General features: G+C 40.9%; 1 protein-coding gene across 3 annotated transcripts in view; it reads left to right on the forward strand.

Moving 5' to 3' along the window:
• Positions 1-13,823, forward strand: part of LOC147361902 (ATP-binding cassette sub-family C member 4-like) — a 162,625-nt gene that overhangs the window by 142,466 nt on the left and 6,336 nt on the right. For all 3 annotated transcript variants that reach the window (XR_015138372.1, XM_086330237.1, XM_086330236.1), the window contains one exon: positions 13,656-13,790. Coding sequence is in view for 2 of the 3 variants with exons in the window: in XM_086330237.1 (XP_086186363.1) it covers positions 13,656-13,790 (135 nt within the window). In the remaining variant the exon portion in view is untranslated. The remainder of the gene's footprint in view (positions 1-13,655; positions 13,791-13,823) is intronic.

Here is a 13,823-nt window from a genome sequence, read left to right on the forward strand (position 1 = left end):
GAGAGACTAGATAAACAACTAATCAGTCTCTTACACAGTAGGTCTAGGCACTGCACATGCAGTAGGCTCCAAGCTTTGGTCTCTGGACATCTGTCTAGTATCTTCCCTCCAGATTTGATTGGCTCTTTCCTCTCAGTAATTTAATATTTCCTTCCTTATTTTCTTTTCCTTCCTCCCTCTATTCCTTATCTCTTTTCATCTTCTTTTTTTGTTGTTTCCCTCTGCTGCTTGCTGAGTTTCAGTAAATGTTAGTGTGTGGCTTTATAAAATGATATAGAAAGCATGGCTCAGAGGAAAACCTTTGGCTGCATATAATCCCAAAAGGCTGTGTTTGTCACTCAGTCATGTCTGACTCTTTGTGACCCCATGGACTGTAGCCTGCCAGGCTCCTATGTCCATGGGATTCTCCAACAAGAATACTAGAGTAGGTAGCCATTCCTTTCTGCAGGGAATGTTCCCAACTCAAGTATTAAACCCAGGTCTTCTGCATTGCAGACAGATTCTTTACTGTCTGAGCCACAAGGGAAGTCAGTCCAAAAGAATGAAAGATATATTTAGGTATTTTGATGTAATAAACAGTAACATCCAAACTTCCTTATGTCTTATGATATCGGAACTGTCTCTTGATTTCTTAGACGGTTTCTGGAATATCACCACCACACCCCCGCCTCCGATTTCACATGCATTGTCAGATGGATCATCAGTGGGGACACTGAGTAGATAAGATATCAGGCTGTCAGGATTGAAGCACTGCCTGTAGCCTCACTCACTGAGCTGGACATACAGAGAAGTGAGCTCCACGGAGTCCAAGGATAGGAGTGGGGCATCCCCAACCACAGGAATACTCTAGGCTCCAGTAGTGTAGCCAGTTGTCCAGACTAGAGCAACTCAGTAGGAAGCCAACTCCACCTGCAAACTTTCATGAGGCACTGGGTTAAATTCCAAGACTACAGTAGAGTAGCTCAAATTCCAGAAATGTTTTTTTAGCACCTAGTAGTCTTAAACCCTCATTTTGTGTTCTTGAATGCTAATTGGAAAAGTAGCCTTTCATTTCTCCTTTTTTCTTGTTGCTTTGTTGTTCTTATCTCTTAGCACTGCATATTTTGAAGACTGTCCCCCAAAGCATCCTTCTTCCATAATAAGTAAATAATGCTGTAAAATTTACCGGTTTCAAGCCCTTTGTCAGGCTTTAGAGGCAGCAGCAGAAAGTTTGCTTGATCTAGCTCAGTTAGGGGTCTGTTCAAATAAATTCTTTGTTCCTAAATGTACCCTGCAGCTTTATTTTTGGTATTCCAGTATTAATAGTAGCAGATTATTTTTATTATCTAATTCTTAGAAATATTGTCACCTTGAAATGTGTGATTGGTTAGGGAAACAGTGAGGAAGGACAGAGTTTTGAAAGCCTCTCCGCTAGTCATCCCTCAGTCTTATCCCTCAGCACCTGGTTCACAGATGTGAACATCTGTATCCCCTGAACCAATCAGCTTTGTGGTTGTTATCAAAGTATGTTCAATTCGTTTAATGCTTTAATTTCTTGTGTGTGTTACTTTCTCAGTCATGTCTGACTCTTTGCGACCCCATGAACTGTAGCTTGCCCGGCTCCTCTGTCCATGGGATGTTTTAGGCAAGAATACTGAATGGGTTGCCATTTCCTACTCCATAGGATCCTCCCAACCCAGAGACTGAACCAGGGTCTCCCACATTGCAGGCAGATTCTTTACCATCTGAGTCACCAGGGAAGCCTATCTTCTGGTAAATTTCTGTAACCTCAATTTTTTCTCAACTGATCAGTGTACGAATCTTTAACATGCTTTAACAGAGCAATTTACAGCCTGGACCCTCTCCACCTTTCTAGTTCTGTCCCACTTTGCTCCCCCTCCTTCCTTTACAGCTAAAACCATTGATGGTCTTCAATTCTCCAAATGCAGTGTTCCCTCTCTCTCACAATTGTGCCCTCTCTTGACTGTTGGTGGCTGAGACTAAGGTGTCTGCAGTAGAAATGGTGAGATGGTTGGATTTGGGGGAGGTAAGGAAGAGGAGCCAAGTGATGAATTGAATGTGGGACCTGAAGGGGGAGAGAGGAATCGATGCTGGTGTCTGGGTGTGGAGACCAAGCATCTGGGTGAATGGGGAAGATGGAGAGAGAAGAGACATGTGAGGGTTCTCTTTGGAGCCTATCACCTTTGCAATGACTGGATGTCATTGTTTTTTGACAAAACAAAATTATTGTTTTCCATGATGACCTTGTCCTTCAGTGTGGAGCTGCCCTTCCTACTCCTATGTTGGGAGACCTTCAGTTTAAAGGTCCCTGATGGAGGTCATCAGTGATGTCACAGGGAGGTCCCACCAGGAGATGTAAACTCAGCCACTTGTTTACATCTTGGTCTGAAATGTTTGTGGTTGCCGACTCCTCTTGTTGGAACAGCAGGATTAGACCTTAGAGGACTAAGAGACATGCATCCCCCAGCTTCAGAGTTGGGAATTGTCCTCTGTGCTCCAATCACCCCAGGTGTAGATCTTATATTTTGATCTAGAGCTTCTGATTACCAGTTGGTTTTCAATTCAGCAAATCATCACAAATAACAAATAGTTATTTTTCAAACCTTTGATTTTTGAATCAGTTTCTTTATTGCTTGCTTTAGAGGTACAGGCATACCTTGTTTTATTGAAGTTCTCAGATAGTACATTTTTTTTGTTTTTACAAATTAAAGGTTTGTCAGCAAGTCGAGAAAGTCTATAGGTACCATTTTTCCAACAGCATTTGCTCACTCCGTGTCTGTGTCTGCTAAGTCTCCTCAGTCATGTCCGACTTGGTGTGACCCCATAGACGGCAGCCCACCAGGCTCCCCCGTCCCTGGGATTCTCCAGGCAAGAACACTGGAGTGGGTTGCCATTTCCTTCTCCAATGCATCAGAGTGAAAAGTGAAAGTGAAGTCGCTCAGTCGGGTCCGACTCTTAGCGACCTCATGGACTGCAGCCTACCAGGCTCCTCTGTCCATGGGATTCTCCAGGCACGTACTCTCAAGAGTACTTGATCAGCAATCTTCGGTGTTATTTGCTGAAGTCTACAGTGATAGTGTTTTTCAGCAATAAATTATTATTATTATTTTAGTTAAGTTTTAATTGAAAGATAATTGCTTTTCAGAGTTTTGTTTTCTGTCATACATCAACAAGAATCACCCATAGGTACACCCATTAGCAATAAATTATTTTTTAAATTAAGGTCTGTACATTGTTTTCTCAGGCATAATGCTGCTGCACACTTGCTAGGCTACAGTGTAGTCTAAATATAACTTTTATACAGCCTGGGGAGCCAGAAATTTTGTGTAACTGACTGTATTGTGATATTCACTATATTCTGATATTCCAGAACTGAACCCTGAATATCTCCAAGGGATATTGGATTTGTAAAGCAGGTGACTGTCTGTTCTGAAAGCTTTAATGTGGACGTGAGATGAGTCAACCTGCTGCAAAACCTGACGCTCCAGAGGGCAGGCAGCCAGCCTGAGGGAGGGGCTGGGGAGGTGACAGATGTTGATAACAGGCATAACCAACAGGGTTGTCACCATGAAGTCCTGTGGTTATAGGTGCTGAAGCTGTTGTTGTTTAGTTGCTAAGTTGTGTCTGATTTTTGTGCCACCCTATGAACTGTAGCCTCCCAGGCTTGTCTGACCATGGGGATTCTCCAGGCACGAATATTAGAGTGGGTTGTCATTTCTTGTAACAAGTTCATTTTGTTTCAGTGATGAATATATTTGCACAAAAACAGAAAGGTAGGGTTTTGTTTTGTTGTTGCTCAGTTGCTCAGTCATGACTGACTCCTGGCGACCTGATGTACTGCCACACACTAGGCTTCCCTGTCCTTCACCATCTCCCAGAGTTTGTTCAAATTCATGTCCATTGAGTCAGTGATGTCATCCAAGCATCTCATCCTGTGTCGTCCCCTGCTCCTCCTTCCCTCTGTCTTTCCCAGCATCAGGGTCATTTCTAATCAGTTGGTTCTTCACATCAGTGGCCAAAGTATTGGAACTTCAGCTTCAGCATCAGTCCTTCCAACGAATATTCAGGGTTGATTTCCTTTAAGATTGACTGGTTTGATCTCCTTGCAATCTAAGGGACTCTCAGGAGTCTTCTCTAACACTGCAGTTCAAAAGCATCAGTTCTTCAGCACTCAGCCTTCTATGTAGTCCAATTCTCACATCCATTCATGACTACTGGAAAAACCATACCTTTGACTATACAGATCTTTGTCAGCAAAGTAATGTCTCTGCTTTTTAAGATGTTGTCTATGTTTGTTGCAGCTTTTCTTCCAAAGAGTAAGCGTCTTTTAATTTTAAGGCTGTAATCACTCTCTGTGGTGATTTTGGAGCCCAAGAAAATAAAATCTGTCACTGTTTCCATTGTTCCCCCGTCTATTTGCCATGAAGTGATGGGATTGGATGCCATGATCCTAGTTTTTGAATGTTAAGTTTTAAACCATCTTTTTCACTCTCCTCTTTTGCCTTCATCAAGAGGCTCTTTGGTTCCTCTTTGATTTCTGCCATAAAGCTGGTGTTATCTGAATATCTAAAGTTTTTAATATTTCTCCCAGCAATCTTGATTCCAGCTTGTACTTCATCCAGCCTGGCATTTCACATGATGTACTTGGTATAGAAGTTAAATAAGCAAGGTGACAATATACAGGCTTGTGGTACTCCTTTCCCAACTTGGAACCAGTCTGTTGTTTCATATCCAGTTCTAACTATTGCTTCTTTTCCTGCATACACGTTTCTCAGGAGGCAGCTAAGGTGGTCTGGTATTCCCATCTCTTGAAAAACTTTCCACAGTTGTGATCCATACATTCAAAGGCTTTAGGATAGTCAATGAAGCAGAAGGTGATATTTTTCTGAAATTCTCTTGCAGATGTTGGCAGTTTGATCTCCTGTTCCTCTTTTTCTAAATCCAGCTTCCAAATCTGGAAGTTCTTGGTTCACATCCTATTGAAGCCTAGGTTCAAGGATTTTGAATGTTACTTTGCTAACATGTGAAATGTGTACATTGTGTGGTAGTTTGAACATTCTTTGTCATTGGAATGAAAACTGACCTTTTCCAGTCCTGTGGCCACTGCTGAGTTTTCCAAATTTGCTGGCATATTGAGTGCAGCACTTTCACAGTATCATCTTTTAGGATTTGAAATAGCTCAGCTGGAATTCCATCACCTCCACTACCTTTGTTCATAGTGATGCATCTTAAGGTCCACTTGTCTTTTCATTCCAGGATGTCTGGTTCTAGGTGAGTGATCACACCATCACAGTTATCTGGGTCATTAAGATCTTTTTTGATATACTTCTTCTGTGTATTCTTGCCACCTGGTCTTAATATCTTCTGCTTCTTTTAGGTCCATACCATTTTTGCCCTTTATTGTGCCCATCTCTGCATGAAATGTTCCCTTGGTATCTCTAATTTTCTTGAAGAGATCTCTAGTCTTTCCCATTCTATTCTTTTCCTCTCTTTCTTCTTTGTATTGATCACCAAGGAAGGCTTTCTTATCACTCCCTGCTATTCTTTGGAACTCTGCATTCAGATGTTTATATCTTTCCTTTTCTCCTTTGCTTTTCGCTCCTTTTCTTATCTCAGCTGTTTGAAGTAGTTTTGTTTACTCTAAATAAATTAAGCAAAAGACTTGTTGGGAAACAACTGACTTGGTTAATAGCTTTGTTTTTGTGTTGACCCTTCAAAGGGATTTACTCAACTTTGGTTCATTAAGTACCATTAATATTTCAGAATTCTATTTTATAAAGATGGTCTCTCAATTTTAATTTTATTAAACATAATGGAGTCATAGGGACAGCTAATTTAATCTTTCTTACTCCCTCCAAAACAGTGGGAAAAGACAGATAAATTAGAAATCCTCTTTCTCCTAATACTCACCTCTGTCTCTGTGTTAAAAGATGGGTTCTTCCTGTAGTTCTTAGGATTCACTGGGTGCTTGTGACCTGTTTTCTCTTCAGCCAAGAGCATAGTTGTACCCTCCCTTCTGCACACTCCAGTCTTCATATCACCTGCGTTCTCCCTAGAAGCATGAGCAAAGGAGGCAGATAAAAATCTGCACTTGCTGTAACAGTGACCTGTCTGTGTTCAACATTTTCACTGTCTGCCATTATTCTTTGGAAATGAATGATGAAGGACCAAAACCAGGACCAGGAATCTCAAATTCCACCTCTTCTATTTGTAAACAATCTTATGCATATTCTTTACCTCTTTTCCTCTGCTCAAATCTCTGCTAAGTATTTTTGCCGGAGAAATCAAACCCAGAAACTGTTGTAATATACCCACCTGAAAAACAAACAAACAAACAAACAAAAAAAAAACAGCTCAAACCTAACTAGAGCTTTACTTAAATTCTGTTTTTTACCTTCATGGAATTTTTCTTTCATAAGCATCTACAAGGATACAGTTAGAACATTTCAGAAGAGAAATCTCCTTCAAAAACATGCCAAGAGCTTGCATTCAAGTTTTTAGAGGAAAAATAACTAATATGGAAGTAGAGAGCACAATTAGGGAGAAGAAATACCTTATGAAGGAGGTGCTTATGTGCATATGAAGGGGGTGCTTACATGCAAAAGCAGCAGATTTGGGAGAGCAATTATGGAAGTGACCATGACCCAGCATTCATCATTCCATGGGTAAGAAGAATGATTTATTATTTCAGGACCTAAGAAAAAATTTTGAGTGTCCAGTCACTGAGAAAATCACAAGAACCCATTTTATGAGGGACCCAACTTCCAAGGCTGAACAACTGTCCCTGTGTCACCTAGCAGCCAAAATCAGAGGTCTAATACTCAGATCTTCACCTCCCCACTCTATTTGTCCCTAATGGGATCTCCCTTTAATGTTTGTCACCGTAGTGAAAACTCTTCCTGGCATCTTTCCTTACTAGGATTTTCTTCCAGCCTCTCCTGCCCCCACCTCTCCCTGCAGCCACTCCATTATCAGTGATGGCATCCTGCCAATGAAAACTAATCAGATTATCTTGCAGTGGCTCCATTTAATCTTTATGTGTAGGACAGCTCCCTGGAATATCTGGCTGCACTGCACTCCTGTTCCTCTCAATTCCTCCTCTTCTCTCTCTATTTTCTTCTCTATCTTTTCCAGTATTTGACATAAATGAGTTTGAAGCCTCCATCCTGAGCCCTGGTTTGTCCCTCCCTCATTTCCCCTCTCACTCTCCGTCTTGTCCACAGCCATCAACCTGAGGCATGTGGTCCTCCAGGTCCACATCCCTCATCCTGTAATCCCTGTATCCCCTGCCTTACCTGTTGCCATGCCAGCTGGACTCATCCTCCCCTTGATTTCACCCTGTAGTCTTCACAGATCACACCATTGGCCGCTCACCCAGTCACACACTGAATTTAGTTTCATTTGTATTGAACTTTCAACCGGCATGTACTGTGTGCCCGTAACTCATCTTGTACAATGCTAGGGCCCTGAGATGCAACAGCAAACAAGGAAAACTACATAACTCTGTCCTTAAGGAGCTGCCAGGCTCATCTCCAGAACACTTGGCCCATGATAGTCCATGTGTCTGGAAAGACCACTCTCCACCTACCCCTGTTTCTGAATGCTCATGCCTGTCCTTTCTTCAAGGTCTAGTTCATTGCCCTCTCTCCTCCTTGAAGCTCATCCTCAGAACCTCTGACCAGAAGTCATGTCTTCTGTTACTAAACCCTTCTTGTGCTTTTTTCCCTGCATGATAGACACTTGAAATTTTCTTCTGTCTCTCTCCTCTCAGTACAGGCTCCCTAGGGGCAGGGTCTGTGGCTTATATGTGATTTCATCTTCCACAGCATCTAGCAAAGTGCCATCATTGCACTTAAATTTGAAATAAATGTTTGCAGAATCAATTCAGAAATTAATGAAAATTTACTTAAGTGTTCCTCAAATGTGTTTTGGCTGTGTGTTACTCCTGTTTGTAAGCATGATGCTATGCTATGCTATGCTATGCTAAGTCACTTCAGTCACGTCCGACTCTGTGTGACCCCATAGACGGCAGCCACCAGGCTCCCCCGTCCCTGGGATTCTCCAGGGAAGAACACTGGAGTGGGTTGCCATTTCCTTCTCCAATGCATGAAAGTGAAAAGTGAAAGCAAAGTCACTCAGTCGTGTCCGACTCTTAGCGACCCCATGGACTGCCGCCTACCAGGCTCCTCCATCCATGGGATTTTCCAGGCAAGAGTACTGGAGTGGGGTGCCATTGCCTTCTCCGTGTAAGCATGAAATATAGTTGATTTACAATATTTTGTTAGTTTCAGATGTATAGCAAAATGATTCACCAAAATATGTATATATTTTTTCAGAATATTTTCCATTATAGATAATTACAGGATATTGGATATAGTTACCTGTGTTATACTCAGCAGTGGCCACAGGACTGATTGTATGGGAGACAGGAATCAAGACCATCCCCAAGAAAAAGAAATGCAAAAAAGCAAAATGGCTGTCTGAGGAAGCCTTACAAATATCTGTGAAAAGAAGGGAAGTGAAAAGCAAAGGAGAAAAGGAAAGATATACCTATATGAATGCAGAGTTCCAAAGAAGAGCAAGGAGAGATACGAAAGCCTTCCTTAGTGATCAATGCAAAAAATAGAGGAAAGCAATAGGATGGGAAAGACTAGAGATCTCTTTGAGTAAATTAGAGATACCATGGGAATATTTCATGCAAAGATGGGCTCAATAAAGGACAGACATGGTATGGACCTAACAGAAGCAGAAGCTATTAAGAAGAGGTGGCAAGAATACACAGAAGAACTGTACAAAACAGATCTTCACAACCCAGGTAATCACAATGGTGTGATCTCTTACCTAGAGCCAGACATTCTGGAATGTGAAGTCAAGTGGGCTTAGGAAGCATCGCTACAAACAAAGCTAGTGGAGATGATGGAATTCAAATTGAGCTATTTCAAATCCTGAAAGATGATGCTGTGAAAATGCTGCAGTCAATATGCCAGCAAATTTGGAAAACTCAGCAGTGGCACAGGACTGGAAAAAAATCAGTTTTCATTCCAATCCCAAAGAAAGGCAATGCAAAGAATGCTCAAACTACCACACAATTGCACTCATCTCACATGCTAATAAAGTAATTCTTAAAATTCTCCAAGCCAGGCTTCAGCAATACGTGAACTGTGAACTTCCAGATGTTCAAGTTGGTTTTACAAAAGGTATAGGAACCAGAGATCAAATTGCCAACATCTGCTGGATCATCAAAAAAGCAAGAGAGTTCCAAAAAAAATCTATTTACGCCTTATTGACTATGCCAAGGCCTTTGACTGTGTGGATCACAAGAGACTGTGGGAAATTCTGATAGAGATGGGCATACCAGACCACCTGACCTGCCTCTTGAGAAACCTATATGCAGGTCAGGAAGCAACAGTTAGATTGGACATGGAACAACAGGCTGGTTCCAAATAGGAAAAGGAGTATGTCAAGGCTGTATATTGTCAACATGCTTATTTAGTTTATATGCAGAGTACATCATGAGAAACTCTGAGCTGGAAGAAGCAGAAGCTGGAATCAAGATTGCCGGGAGAAATATCAATAACCTCAGATATGCAGATGACACCACCCTTATGGCAGAAAGTGAAGAAGAAGTAAAGAGCCTCTTGATGAAAGTGAAAGAGGAGAGTGAAAAAGTTGATTTAAAGCTCAACATCCAGAAAACTGAGATCATGGCATCCGGTCCCATCACTTCATGGCAAATAGATGGGGAAACAGTGTCAGTCTTTATTTTTCTGGGCTCCAAAATCACTGCAGATGGTGATTGCAGCCATGAAATTAAAAGATGCTTACTCCTTGGAAGGAAAGTTATGACCAACCTAGACAACATAGTAAAAAGCAGAGACATTATTTTGCCAACAAACATCTGTCTAGTCAGAGCTATGGTTTTCCAGTAGTCACGTATGGATGTGAGATTTGGACTATAAGGAAAGCTGAGTGCCAACAAATTGATGCTTTTGAACTGTGGTGTTGGAGAAGACTCTTGAGAGTCCCTTGGACAGCAAGGAGATCCAACCAGTCCATCCTAAAGAAGATCAGTCCTGGGTGTTAGTTGGAAGGACTGATGTTGAAGCTGAAACTCCAGTACTTTGGCCACCTGATGTGAACAGCTGACTCATTTGAAAAGACCCTAATGCTGGGAAAGATTGAGGGCAGGAGAAGAAAGGCACTGCAGAGGATGAGATGGTTGGATGGCATCTCCGACTCAATTGATATGAGTTTGAGTAAACTCCGGGAGTTGGCGATGGACAGGGAGGCCTGGCGTGCTGTGGTTCATGGGGTTGCAAAGAGTCGGACATGTCTGAGCGACTGAACTGATTTTGCTTATGTGTTTTGTTTATGGTAGTTTGTATCTATTGCTCCCATAGTCTTAATTTATATGCCGTCTCCTTTCATCTTTGGTAACTGAGTTTGTTTTACATTTCTGTGAGTCTATTTCTGTTTTATATGTAGATTTGTTTGTATTAGTTTTTAGGTTGCACATACAAATAATATCATATTTGTCTTTCTCTGTCTGATTTACTTCACTTAGTGTGATTCTCTAGGTTTACCCATGTTGGTGCGGATGGCAATATTTCATCATTTCCTATGGTCTGAGTAATATTCCATTGTGCATAAGTGTGTGTGTGTGTGTGGTATCACATTTTCTTAAACTAATCATGTGTTGATGGGCACTTAGCTTGTTTCCATATTTTGGCTATTTTAAGTACTGCTGCTATGAACATTGTTGTATGTGTATTTTTGAATTAGGGTTTTGTCATTTATAGATACATATCCAGTACTGAGATTGTTAGATCATATGGTAGCTCTATTTTCCATTTTTTTCAGAAATTTCCATACTGTTTTCCATTGTGGCTGAACGAGGTTATATTTCCACCAATAGTGTAGGAGGTGTATCCTTTTGTCCACACCCTCTCCAGCATTTGTTATGTGTAGACTCTTTCATGATGGCCATTCTGACTCCTGTGAGTGATACCAAATTATGATTTTGATTAACATTTCTCTGATAAATAGTGATGCGGAGCATCTTTTCATGTGCTTGTTGGTTTTCTGTATGTGTTCTTTGGAGAAATGTCTATTTAGGTCTTCTGTCCATTTTTTGGTTGGTTTTTTGATATTGAGTTATATGAGTTGTTTGTGTATTTTAGATATTAAACCCCTGTCGGTTACATTTGGTTTTATCCCATTCATTTGGGGATGTCTTTTCATTTTGTTGGTGGTATTCTTTGCTGTTCAAAAGCTTTTAAGTTTGATTAGGTCCCATTGTTTACTTTTGCTTTTTTCTTTTGCTTTGCGAGACTGATCTAATAAAACGTTGTGATTCATGTCAAAGAGTATTCTGTCTGTGTTTTCCTCTAGTTTTATAATATCCAGTCTTATATTAGGTCTTTAAACCACTTTGAGTTTATTTTGTATATGGATTATTTTGTATGGTTGTATATATACAAAAAAATTAGTGTGTTCTAATTTCATTTATTTCCATGTAGGTGTCCTGCTTTCCCAGTACTATTTGTCAATGAGATTGTCTTCTCCATTGTATACTCTTGACTACTCTTTCATAGATTAGTTGACCATAGGCATTTGGAGACCTGTGTTTGAAAATTGTACTTTTTCTTCCTTGACATCAGAATGAGTAGTTATGTTCTGTCATGTTATACTTAAGTAAAATTGTACATTAAGAGCATCTGAATTGGCCAAGTTGCAGAAGATATAAATTATTATGTGAATGTGACAGATTCTATTATTCTTGGGCTCTTTTGAGAGAGTTGCCCTTAGCAATTACCCACAGAAGTGAACAAAAGATTAACAGGAAAACGGACTTTATGAGATTTAATAAATATTTCTAATTAAATACAAAGAATGGAATTAACTGTAATACCTAGATGTGGAAAAACAACCTATGTCTTGTTTAGAGTTTCAGCATACTCTCTTAAGATACATTTACTCTAAATGAAGAAGCACTACTTAACATCAGAACAGTTTTTATAGTTATATCACTTGAGCAAATTCTTTCAGACACTCCCTCCCCTCCCCCCAAAAAATCATTAACCAAAGTCACTAATTAGTTGAAAGTGAGAATTGAGCTCCTTCCTCTTTCTTTCAATTTCCAATTAGCAGACCTATTGCGCTTAGTCGCTCAGTCGTGTCTGTGTCTGACTCTCTGTGACCCCATGGCCTGTAGCCAGCCAGGCTCCTCTGTCCATAGGATTCTCCAGGCAAGAATACTGGAGTGGGTTGCCATGCTGTCCTCCACCGGTCCTCCCAACCCAGGGATCGAACCCAGGTCTCCTGCATTGCAGGTGGATTCTTTACTGTCTGAGCCACCAGGGAAGCCCAAGAACACTGGAGTGGGTAGACTATCCCTTCTCCACGGGAACTTCCCCACCCAGGAATTGCATCAGGGTCTCCTGCATTGCTGGTGGATTCTTACCATCTGAGCTACCCGGGAAAACTGGCAGATGTATTAATGGGCAATAAAAGGGGTGTAAGGAAAGAATTTAGAAAGAAAGAAAAAGGAGCAGTGAAAGATAATTTGTGAAAACAGGCTCAGGTCCTAGACAGTTCAGATTGGGCTGCCTGCATGTGCTGTGTGGTCCATGATCGCTAGAATTACAAGCTCAATTTCTTAATTGCTTCTTTGATCTTATCCAAGGAGAAAATCGGATTTCTAGAGGTTTTTTTTTTTTTTTTTTTGCAGAGCAATTCTACTAAAGCTGCTATGTAGCAACTCCTTTTGCCAGTCTTATACTCTCAGAATAATAAAATACAACCACAGCCAACTTCAAGAAACATCTTAACCTCTCAGATAAAGGATTTTGCCCCCTCTTAGCAGCTGACAGTAATCAAGAACCATAAAGAAATTCCAGAAGCATCTTCTTCTTTTCCAAATACTGCTCAGATTCTGTCAAACCAACTTGACAATTTGCTGTCAGGCCCCTGCCATCTGGTTTGTCTGACATCACCTGCTTTTTAGAATAATTGACTTTGATTTTCTTGAATCAAGATATTTGCCAACTCTGTGTATCTGTATAAATATCCCTCAAAGTTCAGAGTCTGAGAGCTAAAAGCACTAACTAATGATAAAAACCCCAAATGCCCTGGGCAGAATATAAGATGCTACATACTGCTGAGTATCAGTAATTATATTGTAAAACTTCCATTTTCTTCCTTTCCTATAACCTTATAAAAATAAAAGATCAGGTTAGGCCTTTGTTTGCCTAGTAAAACAGGGGAATCAAACCATTTAAACACCAGCCAGACCTACCCCCCAAATAGATTCTCCCTATTCTCCCTTTCCTGCCTGTTTCTGAAATATTGTCCAAGTTTAATATTACTGTGAAACATTTGGTGCTCATGGTAAAGAACCCACCTGTTATGCAGGAGACTCATAAGAAACATGGGTTTAATCCCTGGGTCGGAAAGATCCCTTGGAGGTGGAAATGGCAATCTGCTCAGTATTCTTGCTTGGAGAATCCCACTGACAGAGGAACCTGACCGGCTACAGTCTATAGAGTTGCAAAGAGTCTGACACAACTGAAGTGACTTAACACACACACACGCACACACACAATATGTTACTGTGAAACACTGGTGCTAATTGGTTTCTTTCTGCTGATTAACAGGTTTTGGATTCAGGGAGACTGAAACAATATAACCGGCCATATGATTTGCTGAAAAATACAGATAGCCTGTTTTACAAGATGGTGCAAAAACTGGGCAAGGCAGAGGCCTCTGCCCTCACTGAAAGGGCAAAACAGGTGAGCCCGCGGCAGGGTGTTATAATTACAGTT

This window comes from Bos grunniens, chromosome 12, assembly GCF_055505025.1.
Source record: "Bos grunniens cultivar Pamir isolate PY7600 chromosome 12, Bosgru_T2T1.0, whole genome shotgun sequence".
Classification (NCBI taxonomy): domain Eukaryota; kingdom Metazoa; phylum Chordata; class Mammalia; order Artiodactyla; family Bovidae; genus Bos; species Bos grunniens.